Genomic DNA, 12772 nt, shown 5'->3' with positions numbered 1-12772 from the left:
GGACACTGGACAGGGCTGCCCTGCTCGGAATTCTGGGTAATGAAGCGACATTAAATATTCACATATTCGTGAGCTAAGGCCCGCCCCCTTATTAAATATTCATGAGACCGTCTCTGATTGGCTGTCCACCTTGACTAGTATCACTAGAAAACTGTCTCTTAGCAACGGGATGCAGAACTTTCTGATAGGTGCACCTGTCACCATAGTAACTGAAGAGCAGGAACGCCTCTCTCTGTGATTGGTTGTCTCTTTCAGGGTCACATGACGCAGTCTCGTTTTGAAGGTAAATCTCCTAGCAACGGGACGCCGTGCTACCTGATAGTTTACTACGTTACCATAGCGACTGAGGCCTAACGAGAAGCGTCCGGTCACCATGTCCGCCGCTCAGGTGCTCGTGTCCCGCGCTCCGGTCCCGCAGACCGTCCCCGCGGAAAGTCTTCCCGTGCACACGGTGCAGCCGGCCTATAACACCGGGGAGCACTCGTCCTCCGGGCTGGCCACCTCCGGCTTCCGTACCGCGAAGTATCTGCTGGAGGAGTGGACGCAGGGCGGGCTCACGAGCTTCTACCGGGCGTTCTCTGACCGGGACAGCTCGGAGAGGCTGCGGCATGAGGCCAAGCAGCTGGCGGCGGAGTGCGAGGCCCGGGCGGTGCGGAGCCAGGCGGACGGCACCCGGGGGCTGGGGCAGCGGCTGCTGGAGCTGCACTTCTGGAGGTCGGAGCTGGAGCGGGAGATCCGGGACGTGACGGCCGAGACCGAGCTGCTGCTCCGGGAGAAGAGCCGCCTGCAGAGGGCGCTGGACGCCACCGAGCTCCCGTACAGCATCGCCGGGGACAACCTGCAGAGCCGGGAGCGGAGGAGCGGGGCCGAGCTGGTGCGGGACGGGCCGGAGCGGGAGCTGCTGCGGGTAACGGAGGGACGGGATAACGGAGGGGGCGGGATAACGGAGGGACGGGGCGGAGCGGGAGCTGCTGCGGGTAACGGAGGGACGGGATAACGGAGGGGGCGGGATAACGGAGGGACGGGGCGGAGCGGGAGCTGCTGCGGGTAACGGAGGGACGGGATAACGGAGGGGGCGGGATAACGGAGGGACGGGGCGGAGCGGGAGCTGCTGCGGGTAACGGAGGGACGGGATAATGGAGGGGACGGGGTAACGGAGGGACGGGATAATGGAGGGGACGGGATAACGGAGGGACGGGGCGGAGCGGGAGCTGCTGCGGGTAACGGAGGGACGGGATAACGGAGGGGGCGGGATAACGGAGGGACGGGCCGGAGCGGGAGCTGCTGCGGGTAACGGAGGGACGGGATAATGGAGGGGGCGGGATAACGGAGGGACGGGATAATGGAGGGGACGGGGTAACGGAGGGACGGGATAATGGAGGGGACGGGATAACGGAGGGACGGGGCGGAGCGGGAGCTGCTGCGGGTAACGGAGGGACGGGATAATGGAGGGGGCGGGATAACGGAGGGACGGGCCGGAGCGGGAGCTGCTGCGGGTAACGGAGGGACGGGATAATGGAGGGGGCGGGATAACGGAGGGACGGGATAATGGAGGGGACGGGGTAACGGAGGGACGGGATAATGGAGGGGACGGGATAACGGAGGGACGGGGCGGAGCGGGAGCTGCTGCGGGTAACGGAGGGACGGGATAATGGAGGGGGCGGGATAACGGAGGGACGGGCCGGAGCGGGAGCTGCTGCGGGTAACGGAGGGACGGGATAATGGAGGGGGCGGGATAACGGAGGGACGGGATAATGGAGAGGACGGGGTAACGGAGGGACGGGATAATGGAGGGGACGGGATAACGGAGGGACGGGGCGGAGCGGGAGCTGCTGCGGGTAACGGAGGGACGGGATAATGGAGGGGGCGGGATAACGGAGGGACGGGCCGGAGCGGGAGCTGCTGCGGGTAACGGAGGGACGGGATAATGGAGGGGGCGGGATAACGGAGGGACGGGATAATGGAGGGGACGGGGTAACGGAGGGACGGGATAATGGAGGGGACGGGATAACGGAGGGACGGGGCGGAGCGACGGGGCGGAGCGGGAGCTGCTGCGGGTAACGGAGGGACGGGATAATGGAGGGGGCGGGATAACGGAGGGACGGGCCGGAGCGGGAGCTGCTGCGGGTAACGGAGGGACGGGATAATGGAGGGGGCGGGATAACGGAGGGACGGGATAATGGAGGGGACGGGGTAACGGAGGGACGGGATAATGGAGGGGACGGGATAACGGAGGGACGGGGCGGGGCGGGAGCTGCTGCGGGTAACGGAGGGACGGGATAATGGAGGGGGCGGGATAATGGAGGGGATGGGATAACGGAGGGACGGGGCGGAGCGGGAGCTGCTGCGGGTAACGGAGGGACGGGATAATGGAGGGGACGGGATAACGGAGGGACGGGCCGGAGCGGGAGCTGCTGCGGGTAACGGAGGGACGGGATAACGGAGGGACGGGATAATGGAGGGGACGGGGTAACGGAGGGACGGGATAATGGAGGGGGCGGGATAACGGAGGGACGGGCCGGAGCGGGAGCTGCTGCGGGTAACGGAGGGGCGGGATAACGGAGGGGACGGGATAACGGAGGGGACGGGATAACGGAGGGGACGGGATAACGGAGGGGACGGGATAACGGAGGGGACGGGATAACGGAGGGGACGGGATAACGGAGGGGACGGGATAACGGAGGGACGCGATAACGGAGGGGACGGGATAACGGAGGGACGGGCCGGAGCGGGAGCTGCTGCGGGTAACGGAGGGACGGGATAATGGAGGGGGCGGGATAATGGAGGGGACGGGATAACGGAGGGACGGGATAACGGAGGGACGGGATAACGGAGGGGACGGGATAACGGAGGGGACGGGATAACGGAGGGGACGGGATAACGGAGGGACGGGCCGGAGCGGGAGCTGCTGTGGGTAACGGAGGGACGGGATAATGGAGGGGACGGGATAACGAGGGGACGGGGTAACGGAGGGACGGGATAATGGAGGGGGCGGGATAACGGAGGGACGGGGCGGAGCGGGAGCTGCTGCGGGTAACGGAGGGACGGGGTAATGAAGGGGGCGGGATAACGGAGGGACGGGATAACGGAGGGGACGGGATAACGGAGGGGACGGGATAACGGAGGGGACGGGATAACGGAGGGGACGGGATAACGGAGGGACGGGATAACGGAGGGGACGGGATAACGGAGGGACGGGCCGGAGCGGGAGCTGCTGCGGGTAACGGAGGGACGGGATAATGGAGGGGGCGGGATAATGGAGGGGGCGGGATAATGGAGGGGACGGGAGAATGGAGGGGGCGGGATAATGGAGGGGACGGGATAATGGAGGGGGCGGGATAACGGAGGGGGCGGGATAACGGAGGGACGGGATAACGGAGGGACGGGATAACGGAGGGACGGGATAACGGAGGGACGGGATAACGGAGGGACGGGATAACGGAGGGACGGGATAACGGAGGGGACGGGATAACGGAGGGACGGGCCGGAGCGGGAGCTGCTGCGGGTAACGGAGGGACGGGCCGGAGCGGGAGCTGCTGCGGGTAACGGAGGGACGGGATAATGGAGGGGGCGGGATAACGGAGGGACGGGATAATGGAGGGGGCGGGATAACGGAGGGACGGGATAATGGAGGGGGCGGGATAACGGAGGGACGGGATAATGGAGGGGGCGGGATAACGGAGGGACGGGATAATGGAGGGGGCGGGATAACGGAGGGGCGGGATAACGGAGGGACGAGATAATGGAGGGGGCGGGATAATGGAGGGGACGGGATAACGGAGGGACGGGCCGGAGCGGGAGCTGCTGCGGGTAAAGGAGGGACGGGATAATGGAGGGGACAAGATAACGGAGGGACGGGGCGGAGTGGGAGCTGCTGCGGGTAACGGAGGGATGGGATAATGGAGGGGGCGGGATAATGGAGGGGGCGGGATAACAGAGGGACGGGATAATGGAGGGGGCGGGATAACGGAGGGACGGGGCGGAGCGGGAGCTGCTGCGGGTAACGGAGGGACGGGATAATGGAGGGGGCGGGATAACGGAGGGACGGGATAATGGAGGGGACGGGATAACGGAGGGACGGGGAGGAGCGGGAGCTGCTGCGGGTAACGGAGGGACGGGATAATGGAGGGGACGGGCTAACGGAGGGACGGGGCGGAGCGGGAGCTGCTGCGGGTAACGGAGGGACGGGATAATGGAGGGGACGGGATAACGGAGGGACGGGCCGGAGCGGGAGCTGCTGCGGGTAACGGAGGGACGGGATAACGGAGGGACGGGATAACGGAGGGACGGGATAATGGAGGGGGCGGGATAACGGAGGGACGTGATAATGGAGGGGGCGGGATAACGGAGGGACGGGATAACGGAGGGGACGGGATAACGGAGGGATGGGGCGGAGCGGGACCTGCTGCGGGTAACGGAGGGACGGGATAATGGAGGGGGCGGGATAACGGAGGGACGGGGCGGAGCGGGATCTGCTGCGGGTAACGGAGGGACGGGATAATGGAGGGGGCGGGATAACGGAGGGACGGGGCGGAGCGGGATCTGCTGCGGGTAACGGAGGGACGGGATAATGGAGGGGACGGGATAACGGAGGGACGGGATAATGGAGGGGACGGGATAACGGAGGGACGGGGCGGAGCGGGAGCTGCTGCGGGTAACGGAGGGACGGGATAATGGAGGGGGCGGGATAACGGAGGGACGGGGCGGAGCGGGAGCTGCTGCGGGTAACGGAGGGACGGGGCGGGGGGTAACGAAGGGGGCATGATAATGGAGGGGGCGAGGCGGGTAATGGAGGGGGCGGGATAATGGAGGGGGCGAGGCGGGCCGGGGGGGTGACATAGGGGGCGGAGGGTAACGCATGGGAGGGTAGAGGAGGGACGTGGGTGCAACGGGATGGGAGGGGTAACGTAGGGGGCAACAGAGGGGATGGAACGGGGGCGGGGTAACGACGGGGTTAGTGCTGCTGCTGGTAATGGAGGAGGCAGAGCTGCTAGGGGCAACAGAGGGAACGGAGAGGCCAGAGCGGGGGTAACAGAGGGGACAGAGCAGGGGGTGGGGTAATGGAAGGGACGGAGGCGACGAAGCGGAGGGTAATGGATGGGACAGGGGGTAATGGAGGGAACGAAGTGGAGGGTAACGCAGGGGGAAGGGGGTAACTGGCGATGAGAGGCCAGAGCAGGGGTAATGGAGGGGACGATGCGGAGGGTATTGGGGGGTAACGGAGGGGACGTAGTGGAGGGATGGGGCAGGAGCTGCTGCGGGTAATGGAGGTGCTGGAACAGGGGGTGTAACAGAGGGGACGGGGCAGGATTTGCTGCGGGTAACTGAGGGGACGGCGAGGGAGCTGCTGTAAGTAATGTAGGGGATGGGGTGGGGGTAACGGAGGGGGCAGAGTTGCTGGGGGCAACAGAGGAAATGGAGAGGCGAAAGCGGGGGTAACGGAGGGGACGAAGCGGAGGGTAATGGTGGGGACGGCGCTGGGGCTTCTGGGGTAAGGGAGGGGACGGAGCGTGAGCTGTTGTAGGGGCCGGCGCGGGGGGTAACAGAGGGGCCACAGTAGAGGGTAACGGTGGGACAGAGCCAGGGCTGCTGCAGATAACAGAGGAGACAGAGCGGGAGCTGCTTGTGGTAATGGAGGGGATGGGGCGGGGGAGGGGGGGGTGTTATTTTTGATTATGTATTTTATGTTCTTTCCGCTGTAGGAGGTAGAATTGATTAGAAATGTCCAAGATCTTCTGGGAAGGACCCTGGAACAGAGCATCCAGCAGATCAGGTAATGGTGGAGCGTGGATTGGGATCTGGATGAGGTGGGGTGTGGGTTGGGGTCTGGATGAGGTGGAGCGTGGATTGGGATCTGGATGAGGTGGGGTGTGGGTTGGGATCTGGATGAGGTGGGCTGTAGGTTGGGGTCTGGATGAGGTGGGGTGTGGGTTGGGGTCTGGATGAGGTGGGGTGTGGGTTGGGGTCTGGATGAGGTGGGGTGTGGGTTGGGATCTGGATGAGGTGGGTTGGGGTCTGGATGAGGTGGGGTGTGGGTTGGGGTCTGGATGAGGTGGGTTGGGGTCTGGATGAGGTGGGGTGTGGGTTGGGGTCTGGATGAGGTGGGTTGAGATCTGGATGAGGTGGGGTGTGGGTTGGGGTCTGGATGAGGTGGGGTGTGGGTTGGGGTCTGGATGAGGTGGGGTGTGGGTTGGGGTCTGGATGAGGTGGGGTGTGGGTTGGGGTCTGGATGAGGTGGGGTGTGGGTTGGGGTCTGGATGAGGTGGGGTGTGGGTTGGGATCTGGATGAGGTGGGGTGTGGGTTGGGATCTGGATGAGGTGGGGTGTGTGTTGGGGTCTGGATGAGGTGGGTTGGGGTCTGGATGAGGTGGGGTGTGGGTTGGGGTCTGGATGAGGTGGGGTGTGGGTTGGGGTCTGGATGAGGTGGGGTGTGGGTTGGGATCTGGATGAGGTGGGTTGGGGTCTGGATGAGGTGGGTTGGGGTCTGGATGAGGTGGGGTGTGGGTTGGGGTCTGGATGAGGTGGGGTGTGGGTTGGGGTCTGGATGAGGTGGGGTGTGGGTTGGGGTCTGGATGAGGTGGGGTGTGGGTTGGGGTCTGGATGAGGTGGGGTGTGGGTTGGGGTCTGGATGAGGTGGGGTGTGGGTTGGGATCTGGATGAGGTGGGTTGGGGTCTGGATGAGGTGGGGTGTGGGTTGGGGTCTGGATGAGGTGGGTTGGGGTCTGGATGAGGTGGGGTGTGGGTTGGGGTCTGGATGAGGTGGGTTGAGATCTGGATGAGGTGGGGTGTGGGTTGGGGTCTGGATGAGGTGGGGTGTGGGTTGGGGTCTGGATGAGGTGGGGTGTGGGTTGGGGTCTGGATGAGGTGGGGTGTGGGTTGGGGTCTGGATGAGGTGGGGTGTGGGTTGGGATCTGGATGAGGTGGGGTGTGGGTTGGGATCTGGATGAGGTGGGGTGTGTGTTGGGGTCTGGATGAGGTGGGTTGGGGTCTGGATGAGGTGGGGTGTGGGTTGGGGTCTGGATGAGGTGGGGTGTGGGTTGGGATCTGGATGAGGTGGGTTGGGGTCTGGATGAGGTGGGGTGTGGGTTGGGATCTGGATGAGGTGGGTTGGGGTCTGGATGAGGTGGGGTGTGGGTTGGGGTCTGGATGAGGTGGGTTGGGGTCTGGATGAGGTGGGGTGTGGGTTGGGGTCTGGATGAGGTGGGTTGGGGTCTGGATGAGGTGGGGTGTGGGTTGGGGTCTGGATGAGGTGGGTTGGGGTCTGGATGAGGTGGGGTGTGGGTTGGGGTCTGGATGAGGTGGGTTGGGGTCTGGATGAGGTGGGGTGTGGGTTGGGATCTGGATGAGGTGGGGTGTGGGTTGAGATCTGGATGAGGTGGGGTGTGGGTTGGGGTCTGGGTGAGGTGGGGTGTGGGTTGGGGTCTGGATGAGGTGGGGTGTGGGTTGGGGTCTGGATGAGGTGGGGTGTGGGTTGGGATCTGGATGAGGTGGGTTGGGGTCTGGATGAGGTGGGGTGTGGGTTGGGGTCTGGATGAGGTGGGTTGGGGTCTGGATGAGGTGGGGTGTGGGTTGGGGTCTGGATGAGGTGGGTTGGGGTCTGGATGAGGTGGGGTGTGGGTTGGGGTCTGGATGAGGTGGGTTGGGGTCTGGATGAGGTGGGTTGGGGTCTGGATGAGGTGGGGTGTGGGTTGGGATCTGGATGAGGTGGGGTGTGGGTTGAGATCTGGATGAGGTGGGGTGTGGGTTGGGGTCTGGGTGAGGTGGGGTGTGGGTTGGGGTCTGGATGAGGTGGGGTGTGGGTTGGGGTCTGGATGAGGTGGGGTGTGGGTTGGGGTCTGGATGAGGTGGGGTGTGGGTTGGGGTCTGGATGAGGTGGGTTGGGGTCTGGATGAGGTGGGGTGTGGGTTGGGGTCTGGATGAGGTGGGGTGTGGGTTGGGGTCTGGATGAGGTGGGTTGAGATCTGGGTGAGGTGGGGTGTGGGTTGGGGTCTGGATGAGGTGGGGTGTGGGTTGGGGTCTGGATGAGGTGGGGTGTGGGTTGGGGTCTGGATGAGGTGGGGTGTGGGTTGGGGTCTGGATGAGGTGGGGTGTGGGTTGGGGTCTGGATGAGGTGGGTTGGGGTCTGGATGAGGTGGGTTGGGGTCTGGATGAGGTGGGTTGGGGTCTGGATGAGGTGGGTTGGGATCTGGATGAGGTGGGTTGAGGTCTGTATGAGGTGAGGTGTGGGTTGGGGTCTGGATGATGTGGGGTGTGGGTTGGGGTCTGGATGAGGTGGGGTGTGGGTTGGGGTCTGGATGATGTGGGTTGAGGTCTGGGTGAGGTGGGGTGTGGGTTGGGGTCTGGATGAGGTGGGGTGTGGGTTGGGGTCTGGATGAGGTGGGTTGGGGTCTGGATGAGGTGGGGTGTGGGTTGGGGTCTGGATGAGGTGGGGTGTGGGTTGGGGTCTGGATGAGGTGGGGTGTGGGTTGGGGTCTGGATGATGTGGGTTGGGGTCTGGATGAGGTGGAGTGTGGGTTAGGGTCTGGATGAGGTGGGTTGAGGTCTGGATGAGGTGGGGTGTGGGTTAGGGTCTGGATGATGTGGGTTGGGGTCTGGATGAGGTGGGGTGTGGGTTGGGGTCTGGGTGGGGTGTGGGTTGGGGGCTCCTGAGCTCTGTGGCTTCTTCCCTGCTCTCTGTATTACAGTATATACTGTATATGCTGTTGGTCACTCTGTATATACTGTCAGCCCTCGCAGGCCGGGTCCTCTCTCCTCCTGTATTGGTCGATGCCCTATATTCTTATGTATACCCTTTTCACATGTAATGCGCCCTGCAATAAATGGAGCTATAATAAGAATATTGTGCGGTCCTGCTCTGCCACCCGGTGGCCACATCAGATATGACATAAACTCTGATTTTCCATCCGTTCTTCTTTAATGTAACACTTACCATTCCTTTATTATGTGGAGGACCCCACAGCCGCTCTCTCGGATTGGGCAGTGCACCGATCTGCCCAATCATCACCTTGGCCCTGTGTGTTTCTCCTTCTCTCTAGCACATACGTTACCCAGGCTTTGGCAGTGATGGGCAGCAGCGGTCCATGGAGATCAAATTTACCTTTAAGCCTAGTTGTCTTGTGCCAGCAAGATCGCCAGTTCCCCCGTAACAATATCAGGGCGCCTCATCAATAATACCAACCAGAGTGCCCCCTGAATAGTGCCGGCCAGGAGCCATTACCGGCCATGTTACTAGCAGTGAACCCCCCATGAAGCTTTAGGCCATGTCTGGGAGTACAGGGGCTTGTATAGACCCATCCTTATACAGGGCAGCTGTTCTCCTGGGGTCACGCACTCCGCAGATCGCCTCCTAATTATTATTATTATTATTATTATTTATTTATAGAGCACCATTAATTCCATGGTGCTGTACATGAGAAGGGGGTTACATACAAAATACGTATACAAGTTACAGTAGACAGACTAGTACAGAGGGAAGAGGGCCCTGCCCTTGCGGGCTTACATTCTATAGGTCAGCGCACTATCCCTTTAAGCACATAATAAAGCCTTAAAGTGGTTTTTACAATATCCTGCATTAAAATGACTGGCGCTGATAACGCTCAGGAGCATAAACCCTGTCCATACGGCTGAGAGGATCCGGGGAGAGATAAGCGGCGCACTTCTGTCCGTTTCACTCGGCTTAATCATTAACTATAATAGGATAGACTCGTCGATAAGCAATTTTGTGATTGATGCATCTGGTCTCCTCGATTTCTGTATGTATAGACGGACGATAAGGGGGCGCTCCGAGCTCTGGGGGTCAGATACGGTATCAAAATTAATAATGGAATATTTCAGATATGCAGTACCGCCCATCACCAGCAGATGGCGAAGGATAGAGAAGTGATCTAACGCTGTGATCTGTCGCCACCTGCTGTTCACAGGCGGTACTGCAGGTGCAGCATCACGGGATTATTATCATCATCTGATTAGCACCAAATTGTAATTAATTTTAATTATCTTTTTTTATTTTGTTTCTATCCGTTTGTTTGCTATCAATCTGATTTTTGTGCCTTTGTTATGACCAATGCAGGTTTCTATTTTTTTTAAATATTTTTTTTTAGCATAATCTTCCACATTTACTTTTTACATTTTTTTTTTTTTTATTTGTCTGGTTTTGGTTTTTTTTTGGGTTAACACCATTCTTTCACTTCCAGGGGGAATCTCTCTGGTGATCAACACTATTAGGGCTGTGTTGGATGTAATTAGACCCAGCAGATGCCTTATCCTGACTACTCCATATATACAGAACACAAGTGAAAACCGATCCCTACTTGTCTTCAGGGTCCCCGACATCCAGCTGCATTGTTATTTAGGGAGTAGCTCCAAACCAGAGCCCTGTGCATACAGTGTGTCATTTTGATGCACCCGGACCACCTACCATCCCTTTGTCTCTTCAGGAGAGTCACAAGTTTGTCCACTTCTCCCTCCCCCCCTCAGCGCGTAATCTCAGATGGAGAGACTGCAGCGGCATCCCCCTTCTCCCTCTTTACTCTGGAGAAACTGGAGCTGCATTCCCCTCTTCCCTCTCTTCGCTGTAGAAACTGCAGTTGCATCTCCCTCCTCCCTCTCAACTGTAGCTGCATTCCCCCTCCCTATTCTGGAGAGCTGCAACTGCATCCCCCTCCGCCCTCTCAACTTTGTCACATCCACCCCCTATACTGGAGATCTGCAGCTGCACCCCCCTCTTTCCTCTCAACTTTGCTTCATTCCCACCCCCCATGCTGGAGATCTGCAGCTACATTCCCTTCCTTCCTCTCAACTTTGCTGCATCCCCTCCCCCTTCCCTATGCTGGAGATCTGCAGATGCATCTCCCTCCTCTCTCTCAATTGCAGCTGCATCACCCCTCCCTGAGATGGAGATCTGCAGCTGCATTCCCCTCCTCCATCTCAATTGTAGCTGTATCCCCCTCCTCCCTATGCTGGAGATCTTGTGCTGCATCCCCTCCTCCCTATGCTGGAGATCGTCAGCTGCATCCCCTCCTCCCTATGCTGGAGATCTGCAGCTGCATCCCCCTCCTCCCTATGCTGGAGATCTGCAGCTGCATCCCCCTCCTCCCTATGCTGGAGAGCTGCAGCTGCATTCCGCTCCTCCTATGCTGGAGATCTGTAGCTGCATCCCCCTCCTCCCTATGTTGGAGATCTTCAGCTGCATCCCCCTCCTCCCTAGGCTGGAGATCTGCAGCTGCATCCAGCTCCTTGCTATGCTGGAGATCTGCAGATGCATCCCCCTCCTCCCTGTGCTGGAGATCTGCAGCTGCATCCCCCTCCTCTCTATGCTGGAGATCTGCAGCTGCATCCCCCTCCTCCCTATGCTGGAGATCTGCAGCTGCATTCCCCTCCCTTTTCTGGAGATCTGAAGCTGCATCCCCCTCCTCCCTATGCTGGAGATCTGCAGCTGCATCCCCCTCCTCCCTGTGCTGGAGATCTGCAGCTGCATCCCCCTCCTCCCTGTGCTGGAGATCTGCAGCTGCATCCCCCTCCTCCCTGTGCTGGAGATCTGCAGTTGCATCCCCCTCCTCCCTATGCTGGAGATCTGCAGCTGCATTCCCCTCCCTTTTCTGGAGATCTGAAGCCGCATCCCCCTCCTCCCTATCCTGGAGATCTGTAGCTGCATCCCCCTCCTCCCTGTGCTGGAGATCTGCAGCTGCATCCCCCTCCTCCCTGTGCTGGAGATCTGCAGTTGCATCCCCCTCCTCCCTGTGCTGGAGATCTGCAGTTGCATCCCCCTCCTCCCTGTGCTGGAGATCTGCAGTTGCATCCCCCTCCTCCCTATGCTGGAGAACTGCAGCTGCATTCCCCTCCTCCCTATGCTGGAGATCTGCAGTTGCATTCCCCTCCTCCCTATGCTGGAGATCTGCAGCTGCATTCCCCTCCTCCCTATGCTGGAGATCTGCAGCTGCATCCCCCTCCTCCCTATGCTGGATATCTGCAGCTGCATCCCCCTCCTCCCTGTTCTGGAGATCTGCAGTTGCATCCCCCTCCTCCCTATGCTGGAGATCTGCCCCTGCATCCCCCTCCTCCCTATGCTGGAGATCTGCAGCGGCATCCCCCTCTTCCCTGTTCTGGAGATCTGCAGCTGCATCCCCCTCCTCCCTAAGCTGGAGATCTGTAGCTGCATCCCCCTCTTCCCTGTTCTGGAGATCTGCAGCTGCATCCCCCTCCTCCCTATGCTGGAGATCTGCAGCTGCATCCCCCTCCTCCCTATGCTGGAGATCTGCCCCTGCATCCCCCTTCTCCCTGTGCTGGAGATCTGCCCCTGAATCCCCCTCCTCCCTATGCTGGAGATCTGCAGCTGCATCCAGCTCCTTGCTATGCTGGAGATCTGCAGATGCATCCCCCTCCTCCCTGTGCTGGAGATCTGCAGCTGAATCCCCCTCCTCTCTATGCTGGAGATCTGTAGCTGCATCCCCCTCCTCCCTATGCTGGAGATCTGCAGCTGCATTCCCCTCCCTTTTCTGGAGATCTGAAGCTGCATCCCCCTCCTCCCTATGCTGGAGATCTGCAGCTGCATCCCCCTCCTCCCTGTGCTGGAGATCTGCAGCTGCTTCCCCCTCCTCCCTGTGCTGGAGATCTGCAGCTGCTTCCCCCTCCTCCCTGTGCTGGAGATCTGCAGTTGCTTCCCCTTCCTCCCTATGCTGGAGATCTGCAGCTGCATTCCCCTCCTCCCTGTGCTGGAGATCTGCAGCTTCATCCCCCTCCTCCCTGTGCTGGAGATCTGCAGCTGCATCCCCCT

General features: G+C 60.6%; 1 protein-coding gene across 1 annotated transcript in view; it reads left to right on the top strand.

Annotated features, from left to right (window-relative positions):
- Positions 1-281: 281 nt before the first annotated feature.
- Positions 282-12772, top strand: part of TEKT4 (tektin 4) — a 39296-nt gene continuing 26805 nt past the window's right edge. Inside the window, exons 1-2 of the mRNA XM_075318331.1 lie at positions 282-907; positions 5703-5773. Coding sequence (XP_075174446.1) covers positions 374-907; positions 5703-5773 — 605 coding nt within the window. The 5' untranslated portion in view covers positions 282-373. The remainder of the gene's footprint in view (positions 908-5702; positions 5774-12772) is intronic.

Source organism: Anomaloglossus baeobatrachus, chromosome 7, assembly GCF_048569485.1.
Source record: "Anomaloglossus baeobatrachus isolate aAnoBae1 chromosome 7, aAnoBae1.hap1, whole genome shotgun sequence".
Lineage (NCBI taxonomy): Eukaryota > Metazoa > Chordata > Amphibia > Anura > Aromobatidae > Anomaloglossus > Anomaloglossus baeobatrachus.
The sequence above is the reverse complement of the archived record's forward strand: the minus strand, read 5'-3'. Positions and strand labels throughout refer to the sequence as shown.